Genomic DNA, 14,027 nt, shown 5'->3' with positions numbered 1-14,027 from the left:
GTGATATTTCCTCAATCTGTAGACTACATCTTATTCTTAAAAGGGAATTTGTCTATTAGAGTGTTATTCGGGCAATACTTTATCCGTGTGTTAATGATTTCAGTTAATGAGGCTGGATTTGTGTGTTTGCGCTCTTTCCTTTAGCTGACATTTGGATTCTTTTTAGCGCCATATGCTTTTCATACTGCCTGTTCTTGTAAGCCTGCAGCATTCATTTTAGGAATTATGCTTCAGGCACATCTAGGGAGGCTGGAAAATCAAACGAATTTCCATACTTGTTTCTTATCTGACTCTCATTTCCAAGTGCAAAAGTATATGACCATGTTTTGATCTTTTCTATATTAGGCCTCTGGGAGTTCCCACTAATGTGAATATAAATGTTGAGGAAATTGAAATTTGATACTTCAGTGGTCAAAATGAAGAACTTTGGAAGGATGGTGTCTCTTTAATCTATGTTTTGTCCCATTTTAATTTAGTGTCACTTTTGGTATGAAGATGCAAGTGCTACAGTTGTAAGAGTTGGAAAATATGCCACAGAGTGCACGACAAAGGAAGCTGTGGAAGTTCTCCACCAGCAGTTCAAAAAGTTTATCACACCCTCAGTGCCTCAGCAAGAAGAAAGAATTCAGGAGATCAGTGACCTCGCTCAGCGCTTATATGGTGAGGTCTCTTTTAAGATACCTAGTGATTCACCATTGAACGAATCTGTAGTGAACCTAATCCAGCAGAAGGTAGAGCGTGACAAGACCTCAGGTCCTCACTCCACCAGCCAATTCAGGGAAAGGGTTCCGAGAGGAGCGAAAGTGACCAGTGGGGAGTAGAGGAAGGCACCCCTGGCTGCAGGAGATGAAGCCTGTGGATCTCTAATGACCGTTTGTAGACCCTCCTTCTCTATTCTCTTTTCTCTCTCCATCCCAGCCATTCATCTTCAGGGTAATAAAACCAGAATAGTACTCAGCTTATGCAGACAAAAAAAAAATCTAATTTCCACTGGAGTGATTCCTCAAAAAACATACAAAATTCCTATAATAGTTTAGGTAGGTAGAAAGCTAAGACTGAAGTCTACAGTCCTCTCATTTCTATGAGGGTTATGGTTCATGGATATAAGACAGAGCTGGAAGATTTCCCCTCATCTTCCTCTCATTTGTGGAGTGAATAGAAGAACTCAAATTATCATCTCCCAGGTTGGTTTTCTCTTCTCTGTGACTGTCGATCTGAGAAGTCTTTCTCTCTGAAGGAGGCCACCATTTGAAAGGCCTTTGGTTGGTGACAGTCCTTGAGGGTCCAGGGGAATAAGTTTCATGAATTCCCTGACAGTGTTAACTCTGAGGCTAAGAGTAATTCCTGGTGATTGGGCAAATCTAGCCCCAGAAGAAGACAGCAGCAGGTGCTGTGAAATGCTTCATTTGGCTGCCTGCAGCTGCTGCTACATGAACATTTTCTCTCATACCTGAAGCACTATCTATGGATAGCCATAAAAATTTTGTAGGACAATAGATATGCAATACCTAATATTACATTATTGAGAATGAATTATTAATGATTTTCCAAAGGAGAAGGGTAGAAATATAAAAATAATAAAATACAGATTTTATATAGATTGAAAATTAACAGAAATGAATGTGATGTTTCATTCATACTGTAGTTACTGTATAAGTGCATTAAAAAATTCTGGAGACACTTGGCTCCTGTAGAATGGTTTATGTTTTCCTCTATTATTGTATTTTTCACACTGTAGCATAATCACCTTTTCATTTGTCTACTCCACTGACCATAAGCTCCTTGAGGGCAAGGAAAGTGTGTTTTATCACTATATTTCAGTGCCTATTCAATTTCAGCACATGGTAAGTACTCACAAAGACCCCATAAAAGCTATGTTACCTTCCCATCACACACAATCCCATATCCTGCTTTGTTTGTATTCCTGGCCCTCATCACCAGCTGACATATTGTATAGTTATTTGTCTGTTGTTCCCCTCCAGAGTAAAAGCTCCTTAAGAGATGAGATTTTGCCTGTTAGTTCACTGCTTCATGGTTCATACTAGGTGCTTAACAAATATTTGATGAATAAGTGACTCACTAAATGAATAAATGAATGGCATGGGTCTTTATCCACTATGCATTTTAAATTTTTTTCATCAAGTAAGATACTTTAGGAATATTATATCAACTCTTGCTGGCCATCCAGGCATTATTGAACCCAGAATTTTAATGCAAATAAATTTATCTAAAAAAAATGTGTGAGTACACATTATGTACTAGGAGCTGTGATTGATATAAAGACATATAAGACCTAGTTCCATCATTCAAGAATCCAGTCTATGCCTAGAAATCACAACATAATAAATGCAATGAGAAAGGTATAAAATGTGTGTATTAGTTTGCTCGAGCTGCTGTAACAAAACGCCATAGACTGCATGGCTTAAACACCATAAATTTATTTCCTCACAGTTCTGGAGGCTGGACGTCTAAGATCAAGGCGCTAATAGAGTTGATTTCCGCTGGGGCTTCTCTCCTCTTGCTGCCTTTTCACATGGACGTCCCTCTGTGCACAAGAACCCCTATTTCCCCAGTGTCTCTCCCTCTTCATAAAAAGACATCATCATATTGGTTTGGGGCCCCACCCTAATAGCCTCTTTTTAATTTAATCACCTTTTAAAGACCTAGTCTCCAAATATGGTGATATTCTGAGATACTGGGAATTGGGGCTTCAGCATATTAATTTTAGGAGGGACACATTTCAGCCCATAACAATGTACAATACTAGTTTAGCCTAAACTGTGGAGTCCAGTAGTCCAGGTTTAAATTTCTGCTCCTCCAGTCATTGTCTGGGTCACCTGAGGAGATTCCTTTGTGCTTCAGTTTCCTCACTAGGAAATGCAATAGAACCTATCAGAGGAGGATTATGTTAACTAATGCATATAATGTGCTGAGCCACAGGCAATAATAAGCACTCGCCCCATGCTAGGTCTTTGTAATATCATTCCAATAAGGAGAGGTAAAATCCAGTTGGGAAAGGTTCAGAAAACTTTCACAAAGATGTCGGCATTGGAGGTAGACCTTGAAGAGTGAGTAGGATTTGTCAAGCAGAAATAGGGAGGCGGGGGAGGGCCCTCCCAGTACAGGAAAGAATACTCAGTGGCTGTGGGGAAGACTTGCTGGTTGTTTGGCCAGAGATGAAATAGGTGAGAGAGTTAGGGTGACATACCTTTGCGAGAGGCAGGTTGAAACCATATTATGGGGAGCCTTGAATGTAGGCTTTTCTATGTAGTGAAGAACCACTGAATGTTCTGAAAAGAAGAGAACTGATCAGAATGGAGTTTTAAGAATATTCATATGGCAACACTATTTGGGTTACATAAAAGTAACATGGCACAGCAAATGTGACAATTTTTCTAGAATACTTGCTTTTTTCAAAAATGGCTTTATGTATGTATGTATATATGTATGTATTTATTTATCTGTTCAGCAAGTCTTTATTAAGCATTTACTATCTACCAGCCCTTACAACTGGACTCTGGGAAGATAAGTTCTTGCCTGGGATTTTTTTTTTTCCTGCTAAGGATTTTACTTTTAAATATAGTTTTATCCCTTCTCCTCAGGTTTTGAGGAAGGACAGAAATGTGCTGAGAAAATAGTGGCCAAACACAAGGAGGTCCTTGAATCTGTTACTGAATTATGTAGCTCTCTCACAGAGCTGGAGGAAAAGCTGAAGGTAATTTCTTCTTACCAGAATCTGTATTTTTAAGTGGTATAAATAAAAATGTGTTGAGCAAGTGTCTTCTGGTGCAAAGATGTTCTAATGAAATTTCTCAAGGGACAATGTGCACATTTGTCTCACAGCTTTCTAACATAATTATCTGGGTGTTTCTGATAATTCTGTTTCTTTTCTATCATGGCAGAGAAAAATATTGCTGAGAATGAGGGCCAAATAAAATTAAGGTGTCTCATTTACATTTTCATGGATCACAACTTAAAGAATAAATGTGTGCTAGTAAAATCAAAATCAAGTCTGTATTAAGTAACCTTACGTTTTCATTCATAAATAATGAACACAGGTGGTTTTTTTCCCTCCAAATTGTGGCCCCAGAGAAAATAAAACTAATATTCAGGTTTTATACTCATTGAACATCTAGCTTCATGAAAATATTAAAATAATCATTAGCATCTTTCATGGAATAAAAAATTGATGGTAAAAAATACAGAGGAAATGTGTTTATGACTCTACCTAGGTAAAATCCAGTTAAAAGAGAGAAATGTACACATAAATTATTTTGTCTCTATCATGTCAAAAAATGGTTTCATTGGTGCTGTTTTTGCAGCTGGCTGAAAGAACCAGAGTTATTTAAGATGAAGACAATGGCAAGGTTGCTAAGCGCACAGGCTCTAGGGTAAAACGCAGCCCCCCAGGAATGCCAGCTCTCCAGATAATTGGATTTGTGATTTGGGGGAAATTCCTTAATGGCCCAGAATCTCAGTTTCCTGATCCATAGAATGGACATAGAGGAGTCTTATCACAGAGTACCCTTGAGGACTGAATGTGAAGACACCTGTGATTATTCTCGTAATTGCTGTTGTTATCGAGATATAACTGTGCTCTTGCAGTTCAAAGCAGAATTATATCTGTTCTAGCAACCATTTTTTCTGTGTAAATTTCCATGTCATAAATTTGAATACCATCCCATTCAAATTAGTTTGCTAAGCTTTCAATTCAGTGGGTGCCCAGTCAAATTATCTTTTTCCTTTGGTTGAGAATCTAGATTTTTCAACTTTTTACCATTTTACATAACACTGTGGTGAACATCTTTGTACATGAAAGCTTTTATCTTTCTTTTGTATTATTACCTACACAAAAATTCTCCAGGGCAGATTTGGGTAAATGGTTATAAAATTTTCAATGTTTATATATATATTTTGCTTTCTATTTTTTTTACAATTATAGTGCCACCAGTAATGTATGAATGTACCATATAATTTATATTATCTTTTTCAACATTTGTCATTTCCTCCCCACCTTCACCCCACCCACTGAGGATCTGTTTCTTCCCCTGACTTCTGTCTGATACACAGCCTGAAAATCGCTGCTACTTCTGACTTTTTGCTGTTGCGTATAACATCACTTCCATTTAATAAAACCTATTCCCTTAAGGTTATATCCCTTTCCAGCTTTTCACCTTCATGGCTACTGTTCCTGAAAGTTGTTTCTACCCCCTCTCTCCACGTCCTCTTTCTCCGATACTTCTGCACTCCCTGAGTCAGGAGTGCACCCTCTCTTTCTCATCCCCTCTCTGTTACTTGGATTCTCTTTTCCTGTAGTCAGGAGCCTCCTAATTATTCACTCTAGCTAGATGCCCCTTTCTGAATATAGTTCTGCTAGTGTCATTTTTTACACTGAAAGTACTTCGCTGCAAACTCTTCCTTGCTTACCGAGTCAAGTTCAGACTCAAGGCCTTCCAGTGTTCTGAGGCTGATGGTCTTTCCAAATCACTGTGATTCTGCATTCATTGTAGCTTCCTGTCTCACTGGTCTACCCCCTACATTCCTAAGTTTCCTGCTTCTAAACTTTTACAGTAGTCACCACTTATCTGCAGTTTTGCTCTCTGTGATTTCATTTAGATGCACTCAACTTTGATCTGAAAATATTAAATGGAAAATTCCAGGAATAAACAATTCATAAGTTTTAAATTGTGAGAGACCACCTTCACATAACTTTTGTCACAGTATATTGCTATAATTATAATTGCTCTAATCTATTTGTTATTAGTTACTGTCATTAATCTATTACTATGCCTAGTTTATAAATTAAACTTTATCATAAGTATGTATGCACAGGAAAAAACATAGTTCATATATATAAAGTTTTCGGTACTATCTGCGGTTTCAGGCATCCACTGGGGGTCTTGGAACGTATCCCCTGCAGATAAGGGCAGACTACTGTACTTCATGTACATGACTTTCTATCTCTCTTATCTAAATTATTCATCCCTCAAAGCGAAACACAAATACTGCCTTCTCCACAACTCTTTCCTCGGCTGTATCACTCCCCCTCTGACCTCCCAAAGCATCTGTGTTCCTTCCTACCAGTCATCGCATATAACCATCACTGCCATCTCAGCCTCTCTACTTGATCATACTTGAGGAAACCCCTTTCAGTTTAGAGTCTCACACAGCACTTAACGCTACGCTTATCCTAAAACAGGTTCTCCAGAAGGTGTTTTGGCTTTTGTAGTAAAAGCTCAAGGGCTTGGCACAGAAAAGAATCATTCAATAGCTCAAAAAGTCTTGATGTGGGTGGATACAAAAATGAGGAAGGGCCTCTCTGGCAAGAAAAATAGGCATCAGCATCGCGCTACAAGTTACAGCCTGAACAAAAGGCTGTCAAAGAACGCTTACTAGCACTTTACAGATGTTAGCATGCGAGCATAAATGCCTAGTTTTCATGTTTGTAGAGTTGATACTATGACTCTCTCTTGTGGAGGTTATTGAAAAGGAGGCCCAGAAATCCCTGTCAAGGTTGAAATAGTGAAAATAATCCTTTCTATTTGTATAGCAGTTTGAGATTTACAAAGGATTTTGATAAATATTACTTCCATAATTTCCAAACAGCCTTATGAGGGACATAAGGCAGACGTTGTTTTCTTTGTTTTAGACTGAAGTTCAAAGAGCTCTGCTTAGAGCCCCACACTCAGTAGTGGTGGATCCAGAATGTGAACTCAGATAGAACTCAAAATCGAGTACTCCTTCCACCACTGCCACTTCAGAATTAGCGATCAGGTGTGTACTAAAGCAGAATAACTTATCCAGTGATACAAACCAGTTTAAGTTTTAGAGTTGAGAGTAAAAGCTGAATCTCCCTAGTAAAGGTCTCCCCAAATCCTCCAGGTTGGTGTAACATATGCATTTGAAAAGCATGCCTATTTCTCTTAAGACCCATCTGATGCCCATGTTCCAGGTGGTACAGAGCATCTTCTGTTGCAGTATAACCTCATCCTAACTGGTGTCCTGTCACTTGGTGTGCCTGTGGCTCCCTTAATCTTCACAGAGTCTCTGCAGCTCTCACACTGGCTTCACAGCAGTTTGCAAACCCCCTGTCCTTCCATGACTAAAATGGAGCCCATGAACTGCAAGGGCAAAATACCATCCCCCGCAAAGCATCATTGTTCTCAGTTATTTTTTTCTTTGCCTATACTCAGTGATATTTCCTTCCTCTTTTCCTTCCTTTGAATCTCCCAAACATTTTGCTGATGTAAATTCTTTGGATTTCCTATTTTGTTCTCCATCAGGATCTTCAGCCATTTCTACCTCATTGCTGCCCCCCAGACTCTCCCAGTGGTTTAAACTGCCACACACAATGATTTTTCTCTCTAGAGGATGTTCCTGTAGGTGTATTCTATTGTAACGGTGACTTTTTTTCCTGCTGGGCCTTTGAACAACCAGTTTTTTTCTGAAAATGAACTTTATCAAAGGAATGAGGTGGGAAGGGAGCCATAAGCTTGAAGGGATAGCTTTATAAATCACATCACGGGAGTGTGTCCATCTCTTGTGGAATACATTTACTGATGGATTGCAAATGGCCTATGTTTTTTCCCAAGTGGTTACTGTGTGGCATTGTTCCTGCAACTTTCCTGGCCCAAGCTCTCACTAACCATCACTTTGTACAGCAGGGAGATGTTGTGAAGATGAATCTGAATATGGAAGACTTCCACGATGATTGCGTCGACCTACTGAAAGAACCAGTGAGAAGTAAGCAGACAGTATTTAATAAAGAAAGGATTAAGGTATGTAACCTCAGATATTCATTTTTGCTTTGAGGTTAGAGTCATTGTACATTGGAAAAAATTCAGTGAAAGCCTTCTTATCTATCTGTATCTTCCAGTGTAAATGCCTTACCCTTCACTTCCTTTTTACCCCTTTCTTAGTCCTTCTTCTCTCCCCTGTGCTTTCTCTCTGTGCCCCCCCCCCAATGAATACTGGAACCATAGCATTTCACAGTGGCATTAGGACAGCCATTCAAACACCATACCATTGCCAAAAACTTCTTTTGTTTCTCTCATCTTTAGCTGCCTTTACTGTTGGCCTTAATATATTCAATCCCAGCTTCAAATGTATTTCTCCTCTTCATCATACCACCAAGCTGTGATTCTGTTGTTTTATATTACCCACTGGAAAAACTCAATACATCAAATTAGATTGTATCTTGTTCCATAGAATCCACCTCTAAGATGATATTTATAGGTACATGTACTAAAACATAGGATGCAACTGAAATACAAATACTAAAGTATTTAGAGAAATGTTAATTAAAGTCTATGCATTACAGGTAGATTAAGTATGCAGCAAAAACTGCAAATACTCACAAAATGCAAATGCATTTCAAAAACATTATTCAAATCACATCATTATGGATTTTTTGGTATAAGTTGCTCACTCTCTATTCATAGCAGCTGGACTATAAATAGCTCTTGACTTTAGGCTTTGCCAAGTTTACTCCCAGTGTTGGTCTCTCTCCCAAGGAACTGAAGGAACAAGCAGAGTCAACATTATTCTCAGCTACCCCCAAATAAATACAATATACTTTTTGTGACATGAGAGTTAGAAAAATTCTGTACTTGTTGCATGGATAGAGACTTATCTTTCCTTAAAGTAAATACAGTTCTTATAGCTCTTTTATAGGTCCATAGTCCTTTTCCATAGGTTAAATCCATGTCAAGGTCTACATCCACCAGGCAGCAAGTACCATTAATTAAGCAAGCTGACTTTTCTGGAGGATGGCTTTGTAGCCTTTAAACCCTGATTCCTCTCTGAGGCAAAGGAACCTTAATTGTCTTGTTGGACCTTAGTCTTACATCAAATAGTCTTTGGTTACTTTGATTATCTAAATCAGGACTTCTCAACCTCAGCACTGTTGACATTTTGGCCTAAAGAATTATTTGTTGTGCATTCTAGGAAGTTTAGCAGCATCCCCGACCTCTGTTGACTAGATGCCAGCATTGTCCTCCTCTGCCCAGTTGTGACAACCAAAAACGTCTGTAGGAATTATCAAATACCCCTGGGGGGGCAAAATCAACCTTGACTGAGACCAACTAGTTGAAACAATAAAGAATAACATTAAATGCATCACATTTTCTCAACTAAGTTATAAGAAGTACTAAATCCAACATCTTATTATTTATTTTTTAAATCCTGCACATTTTTCTACATTGTCAACCCCACACATTTACTAATTAGAAACAAAAGTTATTGCTCCCAGAGCAAATACACTCATTTATACTTCATAAAAATGATTTTTCTTGCTTTTTTTATTTTTCTTAGAAAAAAATTAAAGGAAGAGACTCCTTTAAATAAAAAAGCAAGATTTGCTTTCACTAAGAAATATTTGTTTCAATATAAATTGAAAGACATGAAAGATCACCAGTTATTTAGGATAAAAGTGAAAATCCATAATTACAGCTGTCAAGATCTCTCACTGACTCGTTTCACATATACATTCTGGTGCAATTGACAGAATGAAAGGGCAGCAATAATCTTCACTTTTTAACAGCTCAGTTGCATTTACCCTCTTATTGTCTCTATCATTTATATCATGGGTCAGATGTAATGAGTTCCTGAACACCATGTGGGCAGATAACAAGAAGCACCAAGTAAAAAGCTTATCTGGGAATCACTGCATTCCTTTCTGATACCCTTAAGTGGTATTGTTCATCCTTAGAAAATTATCTGAGTCAGAAAGAGCAAGCCCACCAGCTGTTACAAGAATATATTCAGCACAGGATTTTCTCTTGAAGATAGTAAAGTGCTCCTTATTTTTCCGACCCCAAAAATACAGCAGGTGAAAATAGACAACTCAGTCAATGCAGTGCCTATTGCATTGCTAGCAGATTAGTGATGGTGTTTGAGTCCCTAGGTGAGCACCGAAGCTCAATCCATGGGAATGTCTGAAGACCCCTAAGGTTAAACAGAGGCACAGAGCACTAAGAGCCTTGCCTAAAATCACAGAATCATGTAAGGCTTGCGATGCCAGCATTTAGAGTTACAGAATTCTGGTGCTAGAAGGGATTTAACAATCATCTGATCAAATCTCATTTTACAGTTGAGGAAACTAAGGCCAAAAGAGATTAAATATTTTGCCCTCCAAAAATCACAGAAAGTAGTGTCAGAACTGGGCAGACAGCCCAATTCTCTTGAATTTCAGCCGTGTAACTTTTTTCACAAGACCAAAGGGGAGCTCCAAGAAACTGCTATGAATATAAATAAGCTGTTTTGTAATGATGCTGTAGATTCCCATGACGATTTTTTCCTCTTTACACTCATCTGTTACATGATGATTAGTAAAGTAGTAGCATGGAAGTACTTTCATAGCAAATAGTTCAGTGGGGTGCGTTTATCAAAGTGGGTGATGAGGTCCCTGGGCCCTCTTCCACTAATCCTGATCACCTGCTGGGAGGGGTAAGATGTTCTTGAGGCATTTGGAAATGTCTTTGGAAAAATTTGGTAAGGGCAAAAGTGCTCTTCACCACCCTTCTGTTCTCTTCTCTTGTCCTCCCCAAGTGCTCAGAGGTAGCAAAGTCACCCCTTGACTGCCCAAGTCCCCTTCCAAAGGCCTTCCCAAGAAATGTCTTTCATAGACCAAGCTCTATGTTCAATATCTTTCTTTATCCACTTCCCATTTACCTTCATTAAGTCTTATTTATCCCAAGATAAGACTATCTATTGTGGAGATATTTTAGAAGATAAAGTCTTATGATGTTCCCTTGTATTTTCCAACTGGATGGCCCCCGTCTTTGTGGACTTTGAGAATTGGTGCTACACACTTAGTTCAATGGATGTAAAGTATCATTAGGTTCTCTCCTGACATTCACTTTGTTTGCCTACATGGCAATGATTGTAGAGCCAGGTGATTATGTCCATCAGCGGAAATGAAAGTTCAGAAATCCCGATGGTGATAAGATCTGAAGCTACAGATTTAGGATTAAGTAAAAGTTAATTGACCACTAGCTATGACAGTGGGTGTGGTCTTTGAAGGGAAAGGTATATAGAGGAGATTAGAGAATATAAAGGCAAGATCACATACCATTCATATATTTAGAAGGTGGGAAAAGAAAAAGAAAGTTAACAAAGACAAAGAGCAGCCAAGGCTATGAGAGAAACAAATTGAGAATGAGCTATATTTTGGTGAATTAAATCAGAATTTCCCAGCCACTTCACCAGAACTCATCAGACTGATACAAATATGCCCTGTCTGTGCTGAGATATATAGAATTATCCACCCTTTTCTGGAAAAACACACACACACTTCTTTTCTACTAATAGCAAAAATGGTTTCACAGCAGAAAAATGTGAAAAAAAATAGTATATGCGAATGTTTGGAAACCATTTTCATAAAGGAAAACTAGTAGAGCCAGGAAACTATAGCTCTGTAGGTTTTAAAAGGGATTTTTATAAAATTCCATAAGGACTTAAAAACTGAAGGCTTGTTTGCATTTGAGAATAAAGGCAGAAGTGCCAAGAATCCAACATGAATTTCCTCAGAAAAACTTCTATTAAACCCACCCTATTTTGCTTTGTGAGATGATTATTTAATGGAAAATTCTAGGCTAGTTCCATAGGCAAAATTTATTGTGATTTCAGGAAGTCAGTCATTTGATAAACACACTCATGATATCTCTTAAGGGAAGTGGAGAGATTCATGAACTGAATGAGTGTTTGGTCAGGTTCTAATTACGCCCAAGAGTGTTCATCAGTGTCAACCTGGAAGACAGTTTGCCTTGCCTTGGGGAGACATCTGGCTGTGTCCTAAGCTCTGCAGTGTTCAACACTTTTGTCAATGATATTATTAGACAGAGGAAGTCGGAAATTTTAGTTGATTATAAACTCACTGTGAATCAATAGTCCCATGTGGTTCTTATAAAAACAAAAAAAGAACTAATAAATTCACTTTCATAAAAACATCACATAGATCAAGGAGATGATGATTCCACTGATTACTGTCCACCTGGAAAGTAAATGAATCCTGAAAATAAACATAATTTAGGGAGCAACATTAATGAATTGAAATGTTTCTAGAAAAAGATTTGAGGAAACTCTCTATTTCTGTCGAAAGTTATTTGGTAGTGTTATTTTTGGCAGAAAGTATTTTTCTACTTCAGGAATCATAAGAAGTGAAAAAATCCAATATCCTTGGATTCCCTTCTTGAGTCTGGCACCATCTGAAAGTGAGACACAGGCGTCAGGAATCAGGAACCAGTAAAAGCTGGATTGCAGGACATGGATCAGACTTTTCTAGTGGGTTTCCCAGAACTTCATTCTCTGATTTGGATAGACTTGCCTACCCCGCCACTTGGGTGCCCAGCTAGACAACACCGGCTTCCTGTCCAAAGGTTGTTCATACATTAGAGCCAACATGCATGCACTGGCTTGGTGAAAGGCAGATCCAAAAGAGAGGGCTTCAGAGAGAAAGAGCTGAGCATGTTTGGTCTCTTTTCCCAAATCTGCAATGAGGTAAGTCAGTTCCTCCCCAGGAGGGAGTTAGGAGTGGGAAAACTAGCCTGGACTTTGAGTCAAGTTTCTCTCCTAATCCTGTTGTAGATTTTCCATTTTTAAACATTATTCTCCCCTGAAGAGGTGTAGGTTGCCCACAGAAGTCATTGAGGAGTTATCTGCCCAGATGATCTCAGATTGACAAATGTCCCTGCTCTCCTGTGAAGGAGCTAATAGCCCAGTAAGAGTGGGACCTCCCAGAAGGTGACCAGAATGATGAAAGTTCTGGGAGTCAAGGCAGAAAAAGACCTGGGGGATGTAGGACCAAATTTCCAAAGAGTCAAAGGGCTGGCAAAAGAGGAGGGCAGTTGGACATTTTCTTTGTCACTGAGGAGGCCAATTCAGATCCACTGGATACTGAGGGAAGGCAGATCTGTGCTAAATAGAGGAAGTTATTCTTAACACAAATAAAGCATAAAATTCTTTTTATAGAAAGCACCCTTTCAGGAAAGTGTTCAGAGGCTGCCAGAATGTCACAGAGAAGAGGAGAGTCTTAGACTGAACAGGAGATTGGATCAAAGTCCTCATGAAAAGGAAAATGAACATTCTATTTTCAGAAGAGCTAGAAAGAGAGGCAGAGCTAAGCTGTGGTAGGAAAACCAAAAGAAAAGGAGCATTTCTTACTAGATAAGGATTTATTTAGGAATTTTTTAAATGAGAAGAACTTTTAGGCACTTCTGGCTTTAGGTCCAGAATTTATACTTCTCCTCAATGGCTAAAGGAAACCACTTACTCTCAGCTGGGTTTGCACTTTCTCTGAGGATAAGTCACATCTGTGGGATGGCAGAAGGAACACTAACACTGTTTTGTTTGGTTTCTAATCTTCAACCGGAAACACATTTAATTCTCAAAAAACACTTTAAAAGTGTATGTCAGGAGCAGGACTATGGGCTAAGACGAAAAACTTGGACATAACTTTCTTGTGTGCAAGCAGGATCAGCCAGACAAAACCCAGTAACTGTTAATTAAGTAAAAATGCCCCTGAAATGCGGAGGGAAGTCAAAGAAAGAAGTGGATATAAAGTAAGCAGGTTGGGATGGATGAGATCCTTTTCAGCTTCAAAATTCTTTTATTATTTTTTTTTGAATTTAATAGATTTTAATCAGTTCTAGGGTAACTCAACATTAACTTGAACTGGTCTTTTTTTTTTTTAATCAACCAAAGTCCATAGTATACACTAGGGTTCACTCTTGGTGAACATTCTGTACATTCTGTGGGTTTTGACAAATGCATAATGACATGTAGCCGCCACTGTAGGATCATACAGAATAATTTTATTGCCATAAAAACCCCTTGCGCCCTATCTATTCATTCCTCCCACCCTTCCTCTCCTTAAAACCCTGGAAACCACAATTTTTTACTGTTTCTGTAGCTGTGCCTTTTACAGAATGTGATTTGGTTGGCATTGTACAGCTTGTAACCTTTACAGACTGGCTTCTTTCATTTAGTAATATGTCTTTTAAATTTCTTCCATGTCTTTCATGGCTTGA

The 14,027-nt window shown here is 38.6% G+C and overlaps 1 protein-coding gene across 1 annotated transcript in view; it reads left to right on the top strand.

The window, feature by feature from the left end:
- Positions 1-14,027, top strand: part of CCDC141 (coiled-coil domain containing 141) — a 181,576-nt gene that overhangs the window by 161,259 nt on the left and 6,290 nt on the right. The window contains exons 22-24 of the mRNA XM_031678303.2: positions 477-660; positions 3,603-3,715; positions 7,662-7,778. Of these exons, the coding sequence (XP_031534163.2) occupies positions 477-660; positions 3,603-3,715; positions 7,662-7,778 (414 nt within the window). The remainder of the gene's footprint in view (positions 1-476; positions 661-3,602; positions 3,716-7,661; positions 7,779-14,027) is intronic.

The sequence above is a fragment of the Vicugna pacos genome, chromosome 5, assembly GCF_048564905.1.
Source record: "Vicugna pacos chromosome 5, VicPac4, whole genome shotgun sequence".
NCBI classification, from domain to species: domain Eukaryota; kingdom Metazoa; phylum Chordata; class Mammalia; order Artiodactyla; family Camelidae; genus Vicugna; species Vicugna pacos.
This window is presented reverse-complemented; position numbering and strand designations above follow the sequence as displayed.